Raw genomic sequence first — 25,103 nt, forward strand, 5'->3', positions numbered from 1 at the left:
AATGTCTTCAAGATGTTTTGTGCTATTACTGCACTCAGCAAATATTGATGTAATGAAACTGATGGATTTAAGCAGCAAATATATATCTTGAATGGGTAGAATGTGAGCTAATTGAGGCTGGAAATTGGAATGTGTGACTTTATACCATGGAGATTCAGATTGAGGACATCGTTATTCTCTGTATATGTATCTCATTAGTAATCTTCCACTTCAAACATTCAGAGCCTGTTTATAGATCTGGTACATTTTGTTGAAATTGATTGACCCCATATGTACAGAAGCCCTGCCTTTTAAAATCAAATAACTGAAACCATTATGAAAAGTTAGAACAGCAAATTAAGTTACTCTCATTTAGCTCTTTGGTTACTATTTATATTTTGTAAGAAGCCAGGTCAAAAATTCTAGAATCATTTTCTCTTTAATCCAGTTTAATCCTCTTGCTTATTCAAAATAACATGGCATGACTTTATTACAATTCCAGCTTGCTGCCACAGAGGGATTAGGGCTTATTAAAATAAAATCATGAAGGAAGAGTGACCTTTAAAAAGTAATATGTATGTAATACCACAGAGCCAAATCTGGATTTCAAAAATAGTAAATAATTATGAAAAAAACAAAAACCTTCAGACCAATTGATTGGTTTCCACCATAAGGCTTTTGGGCTGTTCATGCGTGTAGTGAATTTTGTGGTTGTTAATAAAACTTATGTCCCCAAATCCAGATGTCTGAAAAGACCACCAGTAAATTTCCTAAATTCACAAAGTCTTGGTCATTCCACTCCCTAGACCTTTGGTATCAGATACAGAATGTTTCCATCATTGTAGAAAGTTATTTTTTTTTAGAGCACTGCTATTGATCAAGAGTGGGAATGGCAGGAGAGCCTTCCATTTCTCCTCTTCGTGTATTGTTCTTAGGTGCTCTTAGGCAGGGAAACTAAAAGTTGGTATTTAAACAGTTCCTAAAAAGATAATATATTCATTAGAAATTGCCTCTATTACTGTTGTTATTGCTTTTTTGATGATTTGAGATCACTGAACTTTGAAACAGCTCCATTGCCAACAAAGAAATTACACACTTGCTATGAGAGGGTCTTCAGCCTTCTTTTTTCTCTGTTTTCTTCCCACAGCTGCTGGGCATGCTGTGTGCATGCATCGTATTGTGCAGAAGGAGTAGAGATCCTGCTTATGAGCTCCTCATCACCGGTGGAACCTATGCATAGTAGAAAAATGCAAGCCTGAGCTTTTTAGTCTTGTTCTGATTTGGAAGGTGAATTGAGCCAGGTCTACTGCGTTGGCCTCTGAGTTCATTTAGTTAAAGCACACAGGTGTTGGACAAAGCAGCTTGGCTCTTCATGTACCCACCTACTTCCCTACCCACCTATGCCTTTCTTTTCCCTTATTCTAGCTGACCCTCCATGTCCCTAAGTTTTTAAGTGTGGCAGTATATGTTCTAATTCAGAACCATTTGCAGGTTGCATAGTGTGGGAGAATTAAAGGAGGGCTTGGACCTACTTTCTGTTACCTCCATGCAGTAATGGGGCTGCTACCGGAGTGTCCCAGGGCCCTTTCAGTCTTCACAATGGAGAACTCTTGGCCAAAGGTTTTTGGGGGGAGGGGGAGGAAACCAGCTGTGGTTAAAGTTAACACCAGATGGTGCCCCTCATCAGTGTCCTTTTAAAAAACATATACTGTAGTCCAATAAGATAGCAACTGTATAAAATTGCTAAAATAGATTTTAGAATCATACAGTGTGTCTCTTGGTTCATCTTCAAAATCAGACTGATCTTTGAAACTAGCAGTTTTTAATCAAAGCTGGCTTTATAGGAGGAGTATAACGTATGCACTACTGTTTTAAAGCAATTAGTGTGAGTGTGTGTGTGTTTTTGTATGACTGAGCCCATTCATCATAAGTCTAAACTCATTAGGATTAATGTACCCATGTAGACTAGCAAAATAGTATGTAGATGTGATCTCAGTTGTAAATAGAAGGATTTAATTCAATAAACTCTGTATCACCCCTCAACATGTACTTTTTAATTATTTGGGGATACTTCAGTTCCCAAGCAGCAGTGTAAGGTTTTAAATGTTGGTGCATGTCTACATGATTTGCGTGTGTTTTAATTAGATCGGTTGCCAAATTCTAAAGGCCTTGGGATCCAAAAAGCCAGAGATGCTTTTCACTGTAGTATATCCTACAAATATGAACACCTAACCGTGTGCATGACACTGGGCATATGGTGATGATGCTCTCCTTGTCTTGGAGGAATGTGGAGTCCTATTATAGGACTATATACAGAAGCAGTTAATTTCCATACAATGCGATGATTATAGTAATAAAAAAATGGGAGCCCAAAGGAGGTACCCAGAGAGGTCAGAGGCAACTTCCTGGAGGAGAGGCCTGAGCCCAGAGTTTGGCTAGGCTTTGTGAGAGAAAGTACACAGGAATGCGAGATGGGTTGGAGTGTGCAGGGAGCTTCAAGTAGCTTGTTGTACCTGGAGCTTAAAATAACAGGGCTGGGAAAAGTTGAAGTGGCAAAGCCCAAGTCCTCTAGGGTCTCCCACGACATCCTGTAGAGGTTCAATGTTACTTGAACATGAGGCAGCTGTGTGTGTGCCTGTTGTGGATGTCCGTGACTGCAGTAGGGAGGATGATTGAAGGGGCGTGAGGTAGGTGTAATGGCTCACGACAGAGCAAGAGCGAGGGGCAGGGTATCGTTGGTGGAGGTGGGGAGAGGGATGGTGGAATTCCATCACTGATTGCATATGGGATAGAGAAAAGGGAGAGGAAGGAAGGAGTCTAGGTTGAGGCCCATGTTTCTGGCTCAGTCAACTGAGGAAACAGAATTAGTAACAGAGCTAGGAAGCAAGTAAGGACCGTATCTATGGGCATGAGTTCACATTCGGTTTTGGATCTATCAATTTGGGGAAAATCATGCAGGTCTGTCCTGCCTGAAAATGGAGGCGTTGAGAAGAGTAAAAACAAACTCCTGTTCACAGAGTGGAAGTTAACTAAAACATTCATGGTTTTTGAGAACTAGAGGAGGTTTGCTGTGTTCCTCTGACTCATCCCATCTCTTGTCCCTACAGGTTGCACAGTAGGCAGGAATGTTTTGCTTGTCCTCATGACCTTTCACTACTACCTTCTCCCCCAGCCCTGTCTCTTTTCTTCTCCCTTCCGGTTTTCGATACGTACCATTCTTTGGCTGTCCCGTCACAGGTTGGAGCTGGGGTGAGCAATATCAGGACCGATGTTGGCTGTCCTCAGCAATTTCTGCACAGCAGGACTGAGCCTCTAGAGTAGGCAGTTGCTTTGGGGAAAATGTACCAATTATTAGCCTGTTCCTTTAACTTGCCCAGGAGGCTATTTCCACACAGTCTCCTTCACTCGTTCCTCTCTGCTTGCCTGGTGAAAGCGCAGCTTCTTCCCTTTAATGGTGGACTGGGAGTTTGTAGTACCTGAGACTCTGTTCCCCAATGCTTATTCTTCAGAGGGCAAAAGAGCCATTTTTTATGTCTGGATTTAATGGATGAGCTCTCCGGCTGTGTTGCTGTCCCACCGTTGTCTGCACATTGGATTCACCTAAAAGAACTTTGGGAACTACAGACCCCTGGATCCCAGAACCTGGGTAGCTTCCAGAGCATGAAGGCTGAGGGCCACTGCTGTATCCTATTGCCTTTTTTTAAAGTTACTTTTATTTGGAAATAATTTCAAACTTAGAGAAAAATTACAAGAATAGAAGGCCCAAATATCCTTCATATAGATTCATCTATTAATATTTTGCCCTGTTTGATCTGTCATTTGTGTTTTTGCATGTGCTCTCTCTGTAAGTACCTCATGGCCCTTAGCTCTAATACTTTGGTGGGTATTTCCTAAGAATAAGGATATTCTAATTCAGCACATTAAACACTGATACAATACTTTAACCTACCATTCGTGTTTCATTTGACCTCATAATGTCCTATACACCATATCTCCTCCAGTTCTGGATCCAGTCAAGGACCCAGGTATCATTTGTCCTGTCTCTTTGATCTCCTTTAATCTGGAGCATTGCCATAACTTTGTCACTTATGACACTGACATTTTGGAAGAATACAGTCCCTTCTTTTAAGTGCTGCTGCTCGTTTGGGGTTTGTCAGATGTTTCTTCTTGATTAGACTAGGTTTTGCATTCCAGGTGGCTGGAGCACCACCCATGTCATGTGTCCTCTCAGGGTGTAACAATCAGGAGCACACAATGCCATCTGCCCCACAGTGGTGACGTGGTGATGTTAATTTTGATCACCTGGCACCTGGTGTATCCTTCAGGGTGCAGTGAGGGGAATATGAAAACAGGAAACAATATAAACAGTTGCTAACAGTGGTAAAGATTGGTTAGCTACTAAAAGCGGTTTTTAAAAAAAGCTCTAAAGCAGCTTAGTAGGAAACCACTCCCACTCCCAGGGTCAAGGGAAGAGAGGACAAGGAAGGAACTGAGAAAGAGGAGGGCCCTGCAAGTCTGAGGGTTGGACCTGACAGGAGTGCAGTGCCTGCCCTGTGCTGCAGGATAAACTCCCTAGTGGTGCCCACCACTGAACCAGCAGAGCCAAGAGCCACCATGGAGAATGCCGCTGAGATCCAGGCCAGACTGAAACACAAAGTCTCCTCCAGCTGGCAAAAGAGAAATGTCCTCACTTCTATATGGCGAGGAAGGGCGAGTTTGGCACACATTAGTTAAGGTGGTTTTTGTTCTCTCAATGGTATAGTTACTGTTTTCTCCCAACTCAGGCCATCTCTGGAGACCATACAGTAAGACTGTTTAAAAATCCTGCTTCTCACCAAACTTCCCCTAGGTTTAGCAAATATTGCTGATTCTGGCCTGATTTGATCTTCTCTATGATGATTGTTGTTTTAGGTTTCATCTTTACTATGATGGTTGTGAAACACTTTTTCCATTCCGGCACTCCTTCCATGTTTACCAGTCTGTCCTCCCTGCCTTGTCCCCCAGTTTATGTATGTATGTATGTATGTATGTATGTCTACACACACACACACACACACACATTTATATTCATTATGGACTGATCAAGTCCCATTTTTTTTTCCCAGTGATCTATAGTTCATTATTGTCCTTTTTTGCTTTTGGTTTTCAAATAGTTTCAGATTTGGCCAGCGGGAGCCCCTTCAAGTTGCTTTTTGTGTCCTGGCATTTTTTGTTGAACGTTTTTGTAATTTCTGACTTAACAAGATGTCCCAGGCTTATCTTGTACCCCTGGTGCCCTGGAATCCGTTTCTCTGAGGATCCCTGGTCCCTGACACTAGCTGTGTGCATTACTACAGGGGTGTCTTTGCCGCTTTTCCTATCAGAGCTTGTCTTAATCCCTTTTAAAAATTGTTCATAATTCTTTTTTTTTTTTTTTTTTAATTTTTTTTTTAACGTTTATTTATTTTTGGGACAGAGACAGACAGAGCACGAATGGGGGAGGGGCAGAGAGAGAGGGAGACACAGAGTCAGAAACAGGCTCCAGGCTCTGAGCCATCAGCGCAGAGCCTGACGCGGGGCTCGAACTCACGGACCGCGAGATCGTGACCTGGCCGAAGTCGGACGCTCAACCGACTGCGCCACCCAGGCGCCCCCATAATTCTTTTTTAACAAAAGTAATAGTGCTTTAAAAAATGTAAACCATACAACTATTTTAAAAAAGTACCCACAGGTAAAGTTTAGGGATGGTGTGTATCCTTCCAGACTATTTACATATACAAAAAACTACATTTGGTGATGGGGTTTAGTTTTGCTTTTTGCTAATATATGAATTCTGTTCTACAAGGTCTTTTTTTCTTCTTCACAGCATAGTATGTACTCTGTACCAGAATGTAGAATTCTGTCATTTTTGTTTGTCAGCTGCATGGGTATATTAATATCATGCTTAACCAGTGTGCAGTGGATGGACATTCGGATTGACTCCAGCCTTGCTGCAGTGCAGACTTCTGTACACATGCTGTTAAGCATTTAACTTGTTTTAATTTTTAAAAAATTTTTATTGAGTTAAATGCACATAGCATAAAATTAACAATTTTAAAGTGCATGGTTCAGCATTTAGTGCATTCAGCGTTGCACAACCACCTCTCTAGTTCCAGCGCATTTTCACCACCCCATGTTGTGCATTTTTACGTGGACGCAAGAATGGAGTAATGGATTTACTCTGGACAAAAAGGCACATTAAAAGCTTTTCATGGTTATGTCCAGCCGCCCTCCAGAAAAGCTATTCTAATTTATATTCCCACTAGAGTATGAAAGTGTGCATTTTCCTATACCCTTATTGGCATTTTGTATATTATCAGCCTTTATTTTTCTTCCACTCCAATAAATAAGAATATGTATTCTTTTACTATTAAGATGTTTTAGCCATTTGTATCTGTTGGATTTCCAGTTTCTGTCATCTGCCTAATTTGATAGGGTTTTGGTAGTGGATTTTTTCCCCTTACATATCTTAACAGGGTTAAGTTTACTTAGGAAACTTTTCTATGAAATTCAGTGTCTACTGCTGTGAGTGGGATAATCTTCCTGATACATTTTCTAACTGGTTATGGTTGGTGTGAGGGAGCACCTCCACCTTAGATACATTGATCTTGTATCCAACACAGGTTGGGGGGCAGTTCTTGAAAATAATTTGCACATTCTGGGTGGCTCTTTGTTACAGTGTGTCTGAGGTCTCCTGAGGGTGTTAGTGACCTTGCAAAAATAAGCTAAGTGTTCCTACTAAATACCTTTTTGGACAGTGCTGTGTACATTCCTATTCCTGGGGAAATGGACTTACACACAAGTCCTTCTCTCCTGAGTGTACTCACTGAAAGAAAAATAGATATGGAAATAATAGGATAGAAAAGAAATGTGTTTATGTTTGCATCCCCAGCACCTGGCACTTAGTGGGCACTGAACGTCTAAAATAAGTTACTATGGTGCCATAAGAATAGGATTTCCATTTTACTTTTTTTTTTTTAAGCTGAAAAACCCATTAGCCAGAAAGGTCCTCATTGCTGGCTGCATATTAGAATCACCAGAAGAATGTTTAAAATATTTATGCTCAAATTCGGCTGACTGAGAATTGGTTTCAGTCTATCTAAGGTGGGACCAAAGCATCAGCATTTTTAAAAGTCTTATTAGGTAACCCCACTGAGAAGCCAGGGTTGAGAACCACTGCTAGTCCAGCATATAAACTCTACAAGTGGAGTTCAAGATGAAATAGGCACGGCACTCCCTTCCTCCTCCTTTTGGCCCCTAAGTGGGGCTTTGCTGGACCCAGTTGGAAAGCCACATCCCTGGGGTCCTGAGAATCCTGTGAGGATGTTAAGGGTGGTGTGCCCACTTGCCGGTGGCAGCTTTGTTCTGGGCCTGTGCTACTGCCTCACACGCCAGGATGGGAAATAGGCAGACATCTTGGTTCACCAGACTGAGGCAGATGTGGCTGGGCCTGGGAATAGCTATGGGAAGGTGTTTGGCATTAGGTGTTGGAGCTCAGTGATGGCATGCATCTAGTTTGGCCAAAAAGCAGATCGCTTCTTTACTCCTTGTCTCCTTTAGGAAGGACTTACTGACATAACCACAGCCCTCCAAAGGGCATGCTGAGTGAGGATGATTATGCCAAGATTCAGAGGCCTTTTTGTTCAAAATGGTCATCTCTTGCTTTTAATTAGTACTTATATCTAATTTGAACTTATATGAGGGTAGCAGGTACACAAGAGGCTGATTATACCCATCTTACTGATGATGAAGATGAGGTCCAGAGAAATTGTGACTTGCCTAAAACCACACAAGGAAGCACGAGCCTGGCTTTGGACCCTGATGTTCTGACTTCAGAGGCTGTCATCCATGAGGAAGCAGGCTGCCAGCTCCCTCTTTATGTGGCGCCATCTCTTCTGCCGGGAAGGCTGTCTGTCCACGCAGTTGTTTCATGGCAGCTGAGGTTCTGACCTGCCTGGTGCATGGAGAATGGAGAAAGCTGCAGAGGCCATGGCTCTGACTTAGATTCATTTGTGGGTTTTTTCCCTGGTATAAATTGTGACCCATGAGTTGCTTTCAGCTCCATTCTCTGGCTGCCTGAACGACTAGAGCACAGGCTCTGTTATCTAACACTCATTACCCATCGCCCTCTGGGGCCATAGACACTGCAGCACCTGTCAGAAATGATGATAAATATCTAGGCCAAAGGTTTTTTTAAAAATCTCTGTAGTCGAATGGAATGCTCAGTCAAGATGACAAGGTATTTTCAAGGAACAAATAAAGCACGATACCTAACTTTCTCTTTTTCTTCCCTCTTGGCTGCCCATACGTGACTGATGCCGGTGGTCAGTCTCCTTGGCTGTCCTGCCTCTTCCGGGCCCTTGCTCAGGCTTTGTCCCTGCCGCTGACCCCTCCTCCATGTCCTTCTCAGCCTCGGGAGGACCCGTCTGCCCTCAAGGCCTGGCTCAGTTCAGAAGTCGCTCCTTTCCTCCTTCCTTTCCAGTCCTCCCACTTCTGTCTCTTAGCCTGTAAGTTACCAAGTCCTGTCGATCTGCTTTCCCTGGCCTTCCTGAATTGCTCTTCAGCCCCTTTGCCACTTCCCAGACGAGCCACCATCACTTCCATGTTGGACAGTCTGCACCTAGCATCTGGGGCCTACTCTCACCTGCTTGCTTTCTACCTTATATCAGAGGAGTTACAGCATCTGTGCACCCCTTCTGGAGTGAGTGAGCTCTTTGCACCCCTGAACACCCCTCCACTCCCAATTATTAAATACAGGGCCAGTCACAGAAGTCATCAGGAGGCCTTGATCAAATTCCTTCCGAGGCGCCTGGCAGGTCCCACGCCTGGCAGTCGCAGGCAGGCATTTCCATAGGGCTTTATTCACTGACCTCTCTCCTTCAGGGGAGAAGACCAAGATTACGCACAAGATTATGTTTTCCTTTCCAAACATCCCTATTTATGAACGTCAGATGTGTCAGGGTGTTTGGTCAGTTCCCTTGTAGAATGTGCTTTATAAGGGACAATGACATTTCCAGGAAGATTTAAGCCTTAGTCTGATTTTTTCCAAATGCCCAAAGCCTTTCTCTCATCCCATCTGCCACATTGAAGCAGAGGTGGGTGGTATCCAGCAGAGGGCTAGCTGGAGCCCTGCTTCCGGGAGGCCTGCCCTGCACGGGGGCTGCCTCATGCCTTTCCACCCTGCCTGGCCCCAGCATGAGTAACACTTGGGTAGAAAACAACCGTTTCATTGCTTGATGGACTTTTGTGGTGCCCACACACAAGACAGGTGAGAGGCTGCACCCCAAAGGTACTACCCCTCCCAAGAGAACAGAGCCCATCCCCTCCACCACCAGGTGCCAAGTGTACTTAGTCACCCCTACTTTCTTGCTCACGTGATAAAGATGAGGCACAGAGCTGGAAATCTGCATAGCCATGGGGGGCAGCCCCCTTTTCTCAGTGCCCTCCTTACCCTCTGCCTAGGGAGAAGCTTGGTCAGATGCCTCATTTTTGCCACCGTAGCACCTGACATTTGCCCGGGCATATGGGCCTTCATGGATGCTGCCTGTCACCAGGGATGTTGATGCCGACTGGGGTACCCAGTGGTGACAGGCAGGGCATTGTGCAGGAGGTCAGATTAGATTCTCCCAGAGTATCTTCTAGTTCTAAATCCTGGGGGATTCCAGTGCTGACTCTCACTCCCTTCTCCATCACACACATGAGCCCTCTCCGGCCCATTGTGGGCTACCAGAGGCAGGCAGGAGCAGAAAGGAGCCCTCTTTTTTCTCTGGGAACAGCCTTCCTGTTTCCTTGGCTTCTCTTGGGTCACCTATTCCCAGAAGTCTCGTGACTGCTCTGAACCTCAGGACATTTCCTGTACTGTCATTAAATTTCTGGGCTGTTTGGTCCCCTTGACTGGGTCGTGAGCTCCTTGAGTAAAGCAATACTGAGGTTTACTCCTCTTGCTCGTATGGGGTGGGCCATACAAGTTTATGAATAAGTGAAGTAACGGTCCTAGAGAAAGCTGTCTTCAGGGAATAGTGACCCTCCTCGGCAGTATCTCTCAAGGTGTGCCCAGTGCAGAAGAACGCTGTGTCCCCCGCCACCCCCTTTGGTCGCACCTGTTGTGCTGGCAGTGTTGGGGCCCCCACAGTTGAGTGGGGGAGTGCCAGGAATGAGGAGCCACCGGTTCCCATGGGCTCTCTCCCCAACACCCACTCCCAACATCTTTGGCAATGATGGCACCTACTGTAGCCAGAGCAGGGCTTTGGCAGGCCTTGGCCAGCAGTGGAAGTTGTGTTTCTGGGGGCCTGGGAGCCCGGCAACCTCAGGGCCCAGGGCCAGCCTGCGTGGGCTCTGGAGCCCCTACCTGGGTGGGACATGCCATGTTTGATGGAGCGGCACAGGCAGCCGTGCCTTCCCTGAGCCTCAGCTGGGTCTGGGAGATAGGGTCGCTTGCACCCACAAGGCTCCAAGCCTGTCGACTCCGCACTCTGGTCCCTTCACCTCCAGTGGACCCATCACCTATTTCCTCCCCAGATTGAGCTTGGCTCATCCCCAGAATGTTCCAGGCATTCCCACCTCCACCCTGTGCTCACACGTTTACCCCACCCTGATGCTCTTTTCTCTGTGCCCTGTCTGCTACTGCCCTTCTGAGACTCCTTTCCAGTCCCTCTGCCCCCAGAAAGTATGGTCCCCCCATCCCAAGTCTCTTGAGCACATGCTCATCGCCATCCCCCATCCCGACCCCTACAGCCTTCTCCCATTGGCCTGTGTGTGAATGTGTCTCCCTGGCAGCGTGGGAGTTCCCAGACTGGGGCCAGGGCTCTTCTCCCTCCCCAGCAGACCTTGCGACAGGACTGGCCCGGGCCTTAGTGATAACACTGGAAGTAAGTGAGCTCTGCTCCCCCGGACTTCTCCATTCACTCCTTTCCCTCATCTTGGACGATGTACTTGGACACAGGGGCAGGAGAAAGAGTGAAAGGGACCCCCACAGACTAATGAGAAAAAATGCACTCCTTTATTCCCTGTGGGAGAGACTGTTCAGGGAGCCTCCAGCATACGTCCTGGGGTGTAGGCTTGGTCTTAGGGCCCCAGCAAGGCTGGGGCAGCAGTCAGGACTCTGCTGGCCCCAGGGCAGGGCAGGTCCAGGTGGGGGCTGCTGCCCCTTCCTCAGAGCTTCTCCAGGTAGGAACCAGGGACGAAGCCACGCTGCCCATTCCGTTCCACTGTCCACCAACCATCCTCCCCTTCCAGGATGACTTCCAGGATGTCTCCCGCAGAGATATTCAACTCGTCGGAATTCTGGGCAAGAGAATGAAAGTGCATTGGGCTGGAGGGGCCCTTTCAGGGGAGCTCTGGTGGGCACCCCCACCCCAGCAGTAAATGGGAACTTGTCTCCCCGGTGGGCCAGGTCTTCAGAGCCGCACCTGGCCTCCTGGAGCCACAAGACGAGGCTGCTCTGGCTGGGGCAGCCTCCGGAGACATGTAGGGTGTGGGGTGTCTTGTGGGACGCGGCCTCCCGCCCTCCTTGGTTTGTTATTTTTAGGCCTTCCTCACCCTGAGGCTTCTTCCCCCACTTTTCCCCCTGCTGCCCACTCTCCCAGCTCTGCTTACACAGGTGTGTTGGCCACGCTCCGAGCCTTCCCAGGCGCACCGCACACAGCCTCCCCACTGCTGCTGAGCCAGCCCCTGTCACGCAAGCACACCCCCATTCTCCTGGCCTGTCCCCCCTCTGACCGAGAACCAGGCTTTGGGAGTCTGCACAACCCAGGGCACAGCCTGCCTGCCCCGAGGGGATTCTTGGCTTCCCTCTGTGTGGACTGAGGGGGGCTCTACAACATCCACCAAAGCAGGGAGCAGATTGGACTCTCAAGGATCTCAGAGCACCCGTCCTATGGCCTCTCGACCCATCCTTTCCCCATGGACCTCAGAAGACCAACCCGAGGTCTCGTTCTTGGCGCCTGTGGCCCCAGTCTGAGGGCACAGAGTCTGACCCTTGGTCCATCTCCTGCAGGTTGCCCCAGGTGCTGTCAGCGTGCCTGCACATGCACACCCAGGCACACAGTGTCCGTGAATGCCTGGACACCACGCATGTGTGAGAACAGTTTCGGGCACAGGCCCTCGTACCCGTTCCACATTTGCTTGGCAGATACGCAGCCACTGCCAAGTGCTGGGTGCTGTTCTAGGGGCACACGCCCCAGCTCACTCCACACTCTGGCCTGCCTGTGCCTGCCTGAGGAGAGGGGGTGAGGGCCTCACCTGGGCCGTGTAGTCGTAGAGCACCCTGTAGCCCTGTGCTGGCACGCTTGGGGGGCCCGGCGCCTCCTGCACCGTGATGGCAGAGTAGACAACCTCACTCCGTTCAGGGGTTGGGGTCAGGGTCTCTGTGGAGGCGGAGAGCAAGGTGAGGCTTGGAGCCTACCCCTTTCAAAGGCAGTGATCCCGGAGGCCCCCCTGGCACGGAGCTTCTCCTGACTTGGCTCAGCCTCCCCCCAAAAGCAGTTAGAGAACCCGTCTGTGCCACAAAGGAGTCCTCTCCTTCCCCCTGGGCTCAGTTGCTTGGGGGCCCCCACATCACTCCCAGTAACCTGCAGAGGCTGCCAATGATGCGGTCTTGGGACTTCCGTGTAGCAGCCCGGAGAACCTGGGGGCAAGAAGCAAAGCAGGTAGGGAGGGAGAGGGATTCAGCAAAGCCCCAGGGCTTGGGGCCATCTGGCCTCTAGGCACAGAGTGACATGAGTGCCCGTCAGGCCTGAGGGTGGTCCTTCCCCTGCCTCACCCTCCTAAGCCTCCTCAGCCTGCTTTTTGCAGGCTCTCTTCACTGCATTCCCAAAGCCCTGAGCCCCCAGACTTCTGCTCCATCCGCCTTCTAACCCCCACAGGTGAAGGGGCTGCCCTCCAGAGTTCAGCCCGCTTGGGCCTTGCTGGGACCTTCACCTGCCTGGGCCCAGTCAGACCTCCTCCCTGCGCTCCACCGTGACCTGGCCAGCCCAGCCACTCCCTGACCATGGGAAGTAGGGACTCCAATGTACATGTGAGCACTAGGAAGCAGTGCCGGGCTAATTCACCCCTTCCCTTGTGCCTGGCTCATGCCTGGACTGAGCGGCAGCCATGAGGGTTTGCTGCATAAAAAGACCAGAGCCAGCAAGAGGCAGACCCTGGGGGCATTGGGGAGACAGACGTGGGTACCCACAAAGCAGGCAGTGCTGAGGGCTAAGTAGAGGCTGATGCTATTCCTAGCCTCTGGAAAGGCTTCCAGGTGGGGTTGAGTCCTGAAAGACAGCTTTAAGTTTATTCATTTATTTTGAGAGAGAGAGAAAGAGTAAGTGGGGGAGGGGAGGGGAGAGAATCCCAGGCATGACCTGAGCTGACGTCAGATGCTTAACTGAGCCACCTAGGTGCCCCCTGAAAGAAAGCTTTAACAGACAGAGATGGTGCAAGGCATAGCCTGTGAGTGGCTGTGAGGTGCAAGGGGGCTGCCCAGGATACATGCCCAGGATAGAAACACATGGACATGGGTGTGTGGACCCAGACTGATGATGATACGGGCTGTGCAGGTTCAGCACCAATGGCAGAGTCCTGCCCTTACCCAGAGTCAGGGTAAAAGTCGGCAGGGTTGTGGCTGGGAGGAGCAGAGCTCATGGAGGCTGCCGCCCGTTTCCCCAGCTTTGTCTATACCTGTGACACTTTACTCACTTCCCGGCCACTGGCCCACCCCTCCTCAGCTGTACGTGGCTTCTAGCTCTCCCCTGCTTTGGCTCCTGCCCATCCCCTCCAGTAGCCAGGCCTCCTCCACCTGGTGGGACCGCTCTCTCATCAAGGCACCCGTGTCAGTCCTTTCTTGACGCTGTCCCAGGTGAGCTTTTCCATCAGGTGTTTAAATGACCATCTGTGCTGAGACCCAGGTCCTTCCTAGGGTTGCAAGGAGGCCTGAGTCCCCCAAGACTACACTAAGACTGTGAGGGTGTGACTGCCCTCCCTTGGGGCCTTTGCTTTCTCACAGTTCCTGGAGGGGCATGCTGTGCCCCTGCTCTGAGCACAGGTGGTCACTCCCTGTCTCCAGAGGTGTCCCACAGGGGAGGCTTCAGGAGTTCCCGAAGCCTCAGAGATAAGCTGTCCTCAGGGAGCTGAGAGGTCCATCAACCCCATCCTCATCCTTACCTACCTCCTGAAGGCAGGGCCTTCTCTGCACGAGGCTGGATGGAGAGAGGGCATCACAGGGGCCTCGGGGTGGGAGTGGGGCACAGGCACCACATGAAACCCACAGATGCAGACTCCTCCCACACACACACAGGGCACGTGGCCCCTTCAGGAACTTGGGTGCTCTCAATGAGCTGTCACCATTGTCACCTAAGGCCTGAACCAAGAGGGTCTTTGGATTCTGAGTCTGACCCCAATGACTTCTGGGCTCTGGACCTGGAGAAGGTGACTTGTGCAGGTGACACAGTGATGCATGGCACTAGGATCCTCTGCGGCCAGGCCAGGGAAGGGGCCCTGAAAGGCCTGGGGAATTCTCCCAGAGCACTGTCTATAAGGTCTGCTCTTGTGTCCTGATCCTGCATGAGCAGGAGTGTCACTACCACAGCATGACAGTCAAGGGTACCAACCCAGGCTAGCAGCAGGGCCCAAGGGACAAGGAAGCCAGCCTGGGGCCTCCCTGGAGCTCTGAGCGCAGTCACCGGCAAGTAAATGGGGTGTGATTATTTGCTTAATGTCTGGGTCCCTTTGGACTGAAGGTGTCATGAGTCCAAAATGAGGCTGTCCTGTCCCCAAAGAATGCCCAACACCTAAACCCAGCACTAGGCCCGCAGTAGGTGCTCAGTAAATACACGTGGGAGAAACACTTGGAGGAGGAGGGGCCGGACCCACTTCCTGGCACTTCCTCAGCCCCATCTGGCACCTCACCTCTTTATCACACCGCAAGATGGTTGTACGCCAGGGCTGCCGGATGAGGGCGCGACCTCCCGATCGTAATAGTTCTGGTAGGGCACCGGAGCTGTGGGCAGCAAGCCTGTGAGGCCCAGGGTGACCGAGGGCAGGGCAGGCGGGACCTGCACCACCTGATACCCGACTTGTCCCCATCCAGAGACCCAGACGGGGGCCCCACTTACCCACTCTGGCCCTAGCCTGCCTCGGTGCTTGGGGAGGGGGCCTCTCTCACTTTGATGAGACACACCCCACTGTGGGCACCACTGAGATCAAATATTCTGGGCTCATGATTTAGTGGAACCAAACCGGCTGTAAGAAGGCTCCCGCCTCTATTTCCCCTTCTGAGAGTTGTGTTCTTAAGCACTGTGCCATCTCTGCTTCAGAGGAGGCAGCAGGCCAGGGTCCTGACCAGGGGGTTGCCCCATCCCTGACCCCTCCTTGGGGTCTGGCCCAGGGTCCTTCACCCAGAAGGGAGCTGTGAGCCTTGTCCTGGCAGTTGAGGCTCAGAGAACTGGGGCCAGGCCTCTTAGGGACAGATGGGCCTGGCCCCAGAGGCTACCTGCAGGCCGGGCCTCACCCGGGGGCTCAGTGCCTGTGCTCTTGGCCTGGATGAAGCCATCGATGTCGGCTTCCACGCTGCAGCCTTCTAGCGTCACCCGCACCTCCTCGTAGAGCTGGCAGTGGGCAAGAGCAGAGGCTGAGGGATCAGGCCTCACCTTGGGGCCTACCCTCTTCAAAGCCCTGCTCCTCAGTGGGTGTGAACTCTGGCCAGGGGCCTCCACCCCACCAGCCTCCTCACGGGCCCTGTGCGCACAGCTCAGTGCCTGTATTTGGGGGTCTTGGCGTGGAACTGAGAGGTCAGAACCCTGGCTGACAGCTTCTTCTACTTCCTGAACACCTATTGTGCACAAGGTCCTATGCAAGGGACTTATCTCACTCCTGTCCTCTGAAGAAGACACCACTTTCCCCATTTTATAGATGAGGAAACTCAGAAAGGGGAAGAGATTTGCCCAAGGTTGCAGAGCAAGAATTCAGTGTAGCCAGGCTTTGCATTAATGAGAGGATCCAAAGCCCCCATTCCTTCCTCTGCCACAAGGAGACCACCAGTCCGTGGTCCAGGCAGAAGGGTTCAGGCAAGTAACAACAGTGGGCATCAGGGAGTCTGGGCTGCCTCAAGAGAGCTCATGGCTCTCAGGCTCCACTAACAGAGGTCAGAGCCCCTCGTGTGGAAGTGGGGGCCCCTCTCTGCTGGGGGAACCCACCCCAACACTCCTGGCATGTAGAGTTCAGTAAGGGGAACCAGGACACCCCAGGGAGTTGGGGGGCAGAGGAGGGACTGGACCTTGGCTCTTACAAGCACCAGGCCTGGAGTAGAGCAGCCCAGTGTCCTCCAGCCTCTCTGCAAACCTCTGAGGGGCAGTGTCAAAGGGCAGAAGCTCCCTTCTGACCCCAACAGGAAGCAGGTGCTCTGTGGCCTTGAGAGCAGAGCCAAGGACCTGGGAGCAGGGGTGAGCAAAGAGGCAGATGCCAGGGTAACCACAACAGCAGTCTTCCAGGCAAGGAGACCAGGGCCTTGTACTGAGTCCCCTGTCCTTTGGGGCTCCAGGGGCAGAGGCTAAGCCCTGAGCTGTTTGTTGATGGACTCAGACGGACCTGGGCATGCTGTTGCCTGGAGTCTGCCCTATCTGCACACCTCCACCCCCAGCTCACTCTCTGCCCCGCCCTGTCCTTAGTCCCCCACCTCATCGTCCTTGACACACTGCAAGGAGAGCTGGTTACAGTGCACCCACAACGCATTGCGAAGGATGGTCAATCGATCAAACTCTTGCAGCTGGAAAGCCTGCGAGGTGGAGATGGGATGGAGGTGAGAAGTGAGGAGGGGCTCGCAGGGTCAGGCCAGACTGGGCCCCACTCAGCTACCGTGGCACTGACTAGCCACACGCCCCCCCTGCTGAAAGCCAAGTCCAAAGGAAATGCCCTTCTTGGAGGATCCCCACACCCACCTTTGTGCCAGCCCCTGAGGCTTCTGGTTCCTGCCCTCACCCTTCCTCCAGTCTCCATCACATGCTAGAAAAAAAGCCCTTGGGCATTGTTGTGAGAGGAGAACTGGACCCGGAGTCCTAAGGCCTATCTCCCAGGTCTTGTCCACCAGCAGGACCCAGGGAAGCTATGGGCTTTTTCTGAGCCTCAGGGCCGGCTTCAGCAAAAAGGGGTGAAGGATGCCTTACTCCCCATCAGGGCATAAAGCCAGATGGGGAGCTCCCTGGGACAGGGGCCCAGCACAGGGCCTGGGGAGAGAGCAGATGGGTGAATGAATAAAGGAATGAGGCCTTCCTCCCACTACTGCCTCACTTTCCCCCATGAAGCTGCTGGAGGGATGGACAGCCTTCTCATTTTGCAGCAGGAGAAGCAGGCCTCATGCCCACAGTCACTCACCTCACAAGTGGTCCGGTGCTCCTGCTCCCACTCACCCCGCACCTTCTCCAACTGCTCGATGTTCTGCCTGTACACTCGCTCTGGAAGCACAGGTGGTCCTCAGGGAGGTCAAGGCCTAGACACCCACCCCCAACCTCCACCCCTTTGCTCCCTCAGTGCCCCTGCACAGAGTGCCCTCCTGCCCCAAGTCCTCGGAGTCCCTCCTCCTGCCTCAGAGAGACCTGCCCTGGCTTCTGGTGCCTCATCCAAAAGCCTGTCAGGACCACTTACTCTGGTACTGCTCTTTTTGGAGGTGACTCTTAGCTCCCTGCTGTGCTCTGAGCTGCCCAGGGCTGCAGTAGAGCCCACACCTCAAGATCAGAGTCTAAACCTTTGCCACCCCCAGGTCCTACCCTCTCACAATTTCTAGATGGGAAACTGAGGCTTGGAAAGGGCAGCATTGAAGGCGGGGGGGTGGGGGTGGAGCAGGGGAGCTGTTGAGTTGGAACCCCGCAGGCTGGGTTCCATGACCTCCGTTCCCAGAAATCTGAGGGACACCTATCTGCCAGCCAAGGCAGCAGCTGGGTTCTGGGAGAAGCAGAGAAAAAGGGAGAACATTTTCAGGGGGCAATAGGGGTGAGCTCTGCCCTAGGAGGTGTACCAACAGAGATGAAGTGTGTTGGGAAGGTTCTGGCATCAGATGAAGGATAGAGGAGACAGAAACCCAGAGAAGGCTGTGTGTGTGTGTGTGTGTGTGTGTGTGTGTGTGTGTGTATGTGTATAAGAGAGAGATGATGAACAGGTCTGTCTCCCATGATGGTGGTTGTGAAAGTCCTGGACTCTGGAGCCAGATAGACTGGGTTGAAATGCATTCACCACCACTTCTTGGCTGTGTGGCCTTGGGTAAGTACTTAACCTCTCTGTGTCTCAGTTTACTCATTTGCTTAAAAAAAGGATTCAACAGTGTGGCCAAGCCACTCAGCCAGCTGTGCTGGGGGCTAACCTCACTCACCAGCACACCTGCAGCAGCTGCAGCCAAGCCTCTCAGCTGGCCATGCTGGTGGCCAGTCCTGCCCATCAGCACGCCTGCAGCAGTCACAGCCAAGTCACAATAGGAGGACATATGCAGCCCACACAGGGGATACCTCTAGAGTCCTGGTTCTAGTGACCAGGAAGGATTGTCCTATTGGGACCCACAAGACATACATAGCTGACCTACCTAACACATAGAAACAAGCACAGTCAGACAAAATGGAGAGATAGAGGAATATGATTCAAATGAAAGAACAAGACAAAACCTCAGAAAAAGAACTAAATGAAACAAAGATAAGCAGTCTACATGTTAAAGAGTTCAAAGTAATAGTCATAAAAATGCTCACCACACTTGAGAGAAGAGTGGATAAACTCAGAACTTAAAGAGATAGAAGATATTAAAAAAAGAACCAAACAGAGCTGAAGAATGTAATAACTAAATGAAAAATACACTAGAGGCAATCCACAGCAGATTAGGGGATGCAAAAGTACAGATAAGGTAGTAGAAAATATCCAAGTGGAACATCAAAAAAATAAGTTTTTATTTTTATTTATTTTTAATTTTTTTATGTTTATTCATTTTTGAGAGACAGAGACAGAGCATGAGTGGGGGAGGGGCAGAGAGAGAAGGAGACATAGAATGTGAAGCAGGCTCCAGGCTCTGAGCTGTCAGCACAGAGCACGACACGGGGCTTGAACTCATGAACCGTGAGATCATGACCTGAGCCTAAGTCGGACACTTAACCAACTGAGCCACCCAGACACCCCAAGAAAATAACTTTTTAAATGAGGATAGGTTATGGGGCATCTGGGTGGCTCAGTCAGTTGAGCGTCTGACTCTTGATTTTGGCTCAGGTCATGATCTCACAGTTCATGAGATCGAGCCCCACATCAGGCTCTGTGCTGACAGCAAGGAGCCTGCTTGGGATTCTCTCTCCCCCTCTCTCTCTGTCCTTCCCTTGTTTGTGCTCTCTCTCTCTCTTTCTCTCTCTCTCTCAAAATAAATAAATATACATGAGCAAAAAAATTTTTAAATGAGGACAGGTTAGGGGACATCTGGAACATCAGGTGTCCTATATTTGCATTTTAGGGGTCCCAGAAGGAAAAGAGAGAAGGAAACAGAAAACTTATTTGAAGAAATAATAGCTGAAAACAACCCTACCATGGGGAAGGAAACAGACATCCAGGTCCAGGAAGCACAGAGAGCCTCAAACAAGACAAACCCAAGGAGGCCCACACCAAAACACATAATCATTACGATGTCAAAAATTAAAGCTAGAGAATCTTAAAAGCAGCAGGAGAAAAACAACTAGTTATATATACACGAAAAACCACAAAGTTATCAGCTGACTTTTTAGCAGAAATTTTGCAGGCTAGAAGGGAGTGATAAAATGCTGACAGAAAAACAAAAAAAACCCCCTAAAACCAAGAATACTCTACCTGACAAGCAGTATAATCAATTATATCTACAAAAATTGGTCAAGAAATATACAAAATAAAAAAGATGTAAAATATGACATCATACATGTGAAATGTAGAGGAGGGAGTAAAAATGTAGTGCTTTTAGAACGTGTTGGAACTTAAGTGACCATCAATGTAAAATAAATTACTCTATTCATAGAATGTTATACATGAACCTCATAATAATCATAAACCCAAACCTATAATATTAACAAAAAGAGAAAAGAACCCAGTCATCAAACCACAAGGGAAGAGAGCAAAACTACAAAAACATCCAGGAAACAGTTAACAAAATGCCAATAAATGCATGCCCCTCAATAATTACTTTAAATATAAATGGACTAAATGCTCCAGTCAAAAGACATAGGGTGACTGAATGGATAAAAAAACAAGACCCAGCTATATGCTGCCTAGAAGAGATTCATTTCAGACTTAAAGACACACACAGGTTGAAAGTGAAAGGATAGAAAAAGATTCCATGCAAATGGAAGCAAAAACAAAATAAACAAAAACACAACTGGGGTAAAAATACTCCTATGAGGCAAAATAGACTTTTTAAAAAGATGGTAACAAGAGACAAAGAAGGGCATTATACAATGATAAAGGGATCAGTCCAACAAGAGGATGTAACAATTGTAAATAGCCACACACCCAATACAGAGACACCTAAATATAAAAAGCAAATAATAACAAACACAAAGGGAGAAGTACAATAATATTAGGACACTAACACTCCACTTACATCATGGGTAAATCATCCAGACAGAAAATCAATAAGGAAATGATGGCTTTGAATGATACTTTAGGCCAGATGAACTTAGATATGTGCAGAAGATTCCATCCCAAACCAGCAGAATACACATTCTTTTCAAGTGCACATGGAACATTCTCCAGGATCGATAGATCACATGTTAGGCCACAAAACAAGTCTTAGTAAATTTAAGAATATTGAAATACTATCAAGCATCTTTTCTGATCACAACAGTATGAAACTTGAAATCAATTACAAGGAAAAAATACAAACACATAGAGGCTAAACAACCAATGGGTCAATGAAGAATTCAAAAAGGAAATTAAAAAAAATACCTGGAGATGAATAAAAATGGAAACAACATTTCAGAATCTTTGAGAGGTGGCAGAAGCAATTCTAAGAGGGCAATTTATACCAATACAGGCCTACCTCAAGAAATAAGAAAAACCTCAAATAAACAATTTAATCTTACATCTAAAGGAACTAGAAAAAGAGCAAACAAAGCCAAAAGTTAGTTGAAGGAAGGAAATAATAAAGATGAGAGTGAAAATAAATGAAATAGAGACTTAAAAAAATCAGAAAAGTCAATAAAACTAAGAGCTGTTACTTTGAAAAGGTAAACAAAATTCATAAACCTTTATCCAGACTCATCAACAAAGAAAGAAAGAGAAATCAAAAAATAAAATCAGAAATGAATGCGGAGAAGTTACAACTGACACCAGAGAAATACAAAGGATTGTAAGAGACTACTAGAAAAAAACAGATGCAGAAAAGCCATTTGAAAAAATTCAACATCCAGTCATGATAAAAACTCTCAACAAGTGGGTTTAGAGGGAACATACTTCACCATAATAACCCACAGCTAACACCACAGTCAATGGTAAAAAGTTGAAAGCTTTTCCTCTAAGATCAGGAACACAACAAGGATGCCCATTTTTATTCAGCATAATATTGGAAGTCCTAGCCACAACAATGAGAAAGGAAAAAGAAATACCCAAAATGATATGGAAGCAGTAAAACTGTCACTGTTTGCAGATGACATGATACTATACATAGAAAACCCTAAAGCTTTCACCAAAAAACTATTAGAACTAGTAAATGAACTTAGTAAAGTTGCAGAATACAAAATTAATACACAGAAATCTGTTGTGCCTCCATATACCAATAATGAAGTAGTGGAAAGAGAAATTAAGAAAATAATCCCATTTATAATTGCACCAAAAAGAATAAAGTACCTAAAAATAAATTTAATCAAGGAAATGAGAGACCTGTACTCTGAAAACTAAGGCATTAATGAAAGAAATTAAAGACAACACAAATAAATAAATGGAAAGATAGTCCATGTTCACGGATTATAAGAATTAATATTATTAAAATGTCACACTACCCAAAGAAATCTACAGATTCAATACAAACCCTATCAAAACACCAACATTTTTCACAGAACCAGAACAAATCCTAAAATTTGTATGGAACCACAAAAGACCCCAAACAACCAAAGCAATCTTGAGAAAAAAGAACAAAGCTGGAGGTGTCACAATCCAGACTTCAAACTATACCACAAAGCTATAGTAATCAAAACAGTATGGGACTGGCACATAAACAGACCCATAGGTCAATGGAACAGAATAGAGAGCCCAGAAATTAACTCATGCGTATATGATCAACTAATCTATGACAAAGGAGGTAAGAATATACAATGGGGAAAAGACAGTCTCTTCAACAAATGGCATTGGGAAAACTAGACAGCTACATGCAAAAGAATGAAACTGGATTACTTCCTTATACCATACAAAAAAATAAACTCAAAATGGGTTAAAGGCCTAAATGTAAGACCTGAAACTATAAAAGTCCTGAAAGAAAACATAGGCAATAAACTCTTGGATGTCAGCCTTAAGAGTACTTTTCTGGATCTGCTTCTTCAGGCAAGGGAAACAAAAGCAAAAATAAACAATTGGAACTATATCAAACTAAAAGCTTTTGCACAGCTAAAGGAAACAATCAACAAAATGAAAAGACAACCAAATGAATGGGAGAAGATAAGGGGGTAATACCCAAAATACATAAAGGACTCATACAACTCAACATAAAAAAAAAATCTGATTTAAAAATAGGCAGAGGCCTGAATAGACATTTTTTCCAAAAATGACATACAGATGACCAAAAGACACTTGAAAAGATGCACAAATCATTAATCATCAGGGAAATGCAGATCGAAACCACAATGATATATCACCCCATACCACTCAGAATGGCTAGTATAAAAACAACAACAACAACAACAACAAGAAATAACAAGTGTTGGCAAGGATGCAGATAAAGGGAACCTACTTGCACTGTTGGTGGGAAGGCAAACTGGTGCAGCCACTCTGGAAAATAGTATGGAGCTGCCTCAAAAATTAAAAATGGAAATACCAATTCAGTAATTCTACCTCTGGGTATTTACCTGAAGAAACTGAAAACACGAATTTAAAAAGATATATGCATCCCTGTGTTTACTGCAACATTATTTACAAGAGTCAAGATGTGGAAGCAACCTAAGTGTCCATTGATAGATGAATGGATAAAGAAGATGTACAATGGAATATTACTCAGCCATAAAAAGGAATGAAATCTTGCCACTCATGACAACACGGATGAACTTAGAGGGTTATGATGCCAAGTGAAATAAGTCAGACGGAGAAAAACAGATGCCATATGATTTCACTTTATGTGTGGAACTTAAAAAACAAAACAAACAGCAACAACAAAAAACAGATATAGAGTCATAAAAATAGAGAACTGGTGGTTGCCAGAGGGCAGGGGGTTGGGGGATGCAAAATAGGCGAAGGGGATTAAGAGGTGTAAACTTCCATTCATAAAAGAAATAAGTCACAGGGATGAAAAGTACAGCAGAGGGAAGAGAGTCAATAATAATGTAATGACACTGGTGACAGACGGTAACACTTATCATGGTGAGCACTGCACAATGTTTATAATTGTTGATTCACTACGTTGTACACCTGAAATTGATATGATATTGTAGGTCAACTATACTTCAATTGAAAATCTAAAAATTTAAAAGAGATATAATTAGAGGTGCCTGGGTGGCTCAGTCAGCTAAGTGTCTGACTTCGGCTCAGGTCATGATCTCATGGTTTGTGAGTTCGAGACCCACGTTGGGCTCTGCGCTGACAGCTCAGAGCCTAGAGCCTGCTTCAGATTCTGTGTCTCCCTCTCTCTCTGCCCCTCCCCTGCTCACACTCTGTCTCTGTCAAAAATAACATAAATAAATAACATAAATAAATAAATGAATGGGGGACGATTATAGCAGTCATCTCATAGGACTGCTGTGTTGTGCAGACTGGTTGAAACACGCAAAGTACCAAGAACAGTCTTGGCAAACGGGAGAACACCAATGTTTTTATTTTACTTGCATGATCGTGTGAGACTGGTAAGCATATGACTCTGTACAGTCCTGCATGAATGTGTGTCCCCGGGGTGAGGAAAGTGTGGGGTGGGGCAAGGGACAGGCCTATCTGGGCTGCCATCCCAGGGCAGAGGAAGTGGGCCAGGCCGCGTACCTGCCTCCGTGGCTGAGTCCTTGCACTGCTTGGCTTTGTTCTGGCTCTGAGGAGACAGAGGAAAAGCAGTGCTGAGCTGGCCCCAGCGCTCGGGCTCCCAGCCTTCCTGGGGGGCTCTTCCTGAGCCACCCAGGGGGACACTTAGGAGCCAACTGTGGGCAAGTTCTACCATTTACTCCAGCCTCACCCCACAAAGGACCACAATCAAAAAGCGTCCAATTAAAAAAATAAAAATAAACGCATAACCCGTGCAGATACATGTGAAAACTGGATATGAAGATCAGAGGGAGAAATATGGACTGGGGCCAGGTCCCATGGCCCTGGCCACCTCTGAACCCACCAGCTGGGACGTGGGCCCTGCCCTTACCTTGTTGCCCCTAATTCACCCACAGTTCTCTGCCCTTTGTGGGCCTCAGCTTTCCTGTCTGTGCAATGGCTGAAATATGTTCTTGGGCCCTGGTGCCTCTGATGCCTCACCCTGGCCCAGGGGCCAAAACAGTCAAGATCTTGGGCTCTGGATGACCTGGGTGTGTATCCTTTCTTTATTCTTTCTTGGATCTGACACCTTGGACAAGCCACCCACTGTCTCTGGGCCTCGGTTTCCTCTCTGTGGCATGGGTCTCCTGAGCCTGTCTCCAAGGGTTATGTGAGAGTTAGCTGGCCCTGTCTATGTCCTGAGATTCCAGGAAACCCATTCCACAGATGGGAAGATGGTAGTTCAGAGAGGAGTAAACAGATGTTCCAGATGTGGACCTTTCTTGGGGTGTCTGTGGCATGCCCTCTTTCCCTCCCTGCCCTGCTCCAGCCCTGGGTGACACCACATGGCCTCAGTGGCCCCACGCACCTTCTCCACTTGCTTCTGGTGGCCATTGGTGCTAATGCGCTCAAAGGCCTGCTCGGCGTCATCGGCGTCCCGGCACTTCTGCTCATATGTCTTCTTGGACTGCGGGTGTGGAGAAGCATGACTGGGTGGG

At 47.8% G+C, this 25,103-nt stretch overlaps 2 protein-coding genes across 3 annotated transcripts in view; one reads left to right on the forward strand and one right to left on the reverse strand.

Moving 5' to 3' along the window:
* Positions 1 to 2,022, forward strand: part of TSPAN3 (tetraspanin 3) — a 29,604-nt gene extending 27,582 nt beyond the window's left edge. Inside the window, exon 7 of the mRNA XM_025920024.2 lies at positions 1,127 to 2,022. Coding sequence (XP_025775809.1) covers positions 1,127 to 1,219 — 93 coding nt within the window. The 3' untranslated portion in view covers positions 1,220 to 2,022. The remainder of the gene's footprint in view (positions 1 to 1,126) is intronic.
* Positions 2,023 to 10,977: 8,955 nt separating this feature from the next.
* The window catches only part of PSTPIP1 (proline-serine-threonine phosphatase interacting protein 1), a 46,989-nt gene continuing 32,863 nt past the window's right edge, over positions 10,978 to 25,103 (reverse strand). For both annotated transcript variants that reach the window (XM_086711279.1, XM_086711278.1), the window contains 9 exons: positions 24,974 to 25,072; positions 24,130 to 24,175; positions 17,344 to 17,423; positions 16,649 to 16,747; positions 15,485 to 15,581; positions 14,884 to 14,974; positions 12,567 to 12,622; positions 12,238 to 12,362; positions 10,978 to 11,280 (listed from right to left, as the gene is read on the reverse strand). In XM_086711279.1, the coding sequence (XP_086567405.1) occupies positions 11,149 to 11,280; positions 12,238 to 12,362; positions 12,567 to 12,622; positions 14,884 to 14,974; positions 15,485 to 15,581; positions 16,649 to 16,747; positions 17,344 to 17,423; positions 24,130 to 24,175; positions 24,974 to 25,072 (825 nt within the window). In that variant the 3' untranslated portion in view covers positions 10,978 to 11,148. The remainder of the gene's footprint in view (positions 11,281 to 12,237; positions 12,363 to 12,566; positions 12,623 to 14,883; positions 14,975 to 15,484; positions 15,582 to 16,648; positions 16,748 to 17,343; positions 17,424 to 24,129; positions 24,176 to 24,973; positions 25,073 to 25,103) is intronic.

This window comes from Puma concolor, chromosome B3 (assembly GCF_028749965.1).
Source record: "Puma concolor isolate L17-30 chromosome B3, mPumCon1.1.hap2, whole genome shotgun sequence".
Taxonomy (NCBI): domain Eukaryota; kingdom Metazoa; phylum Chordata; class Mammalia; order Carnivora; family Felidae; genus Puma; species Puma concolor.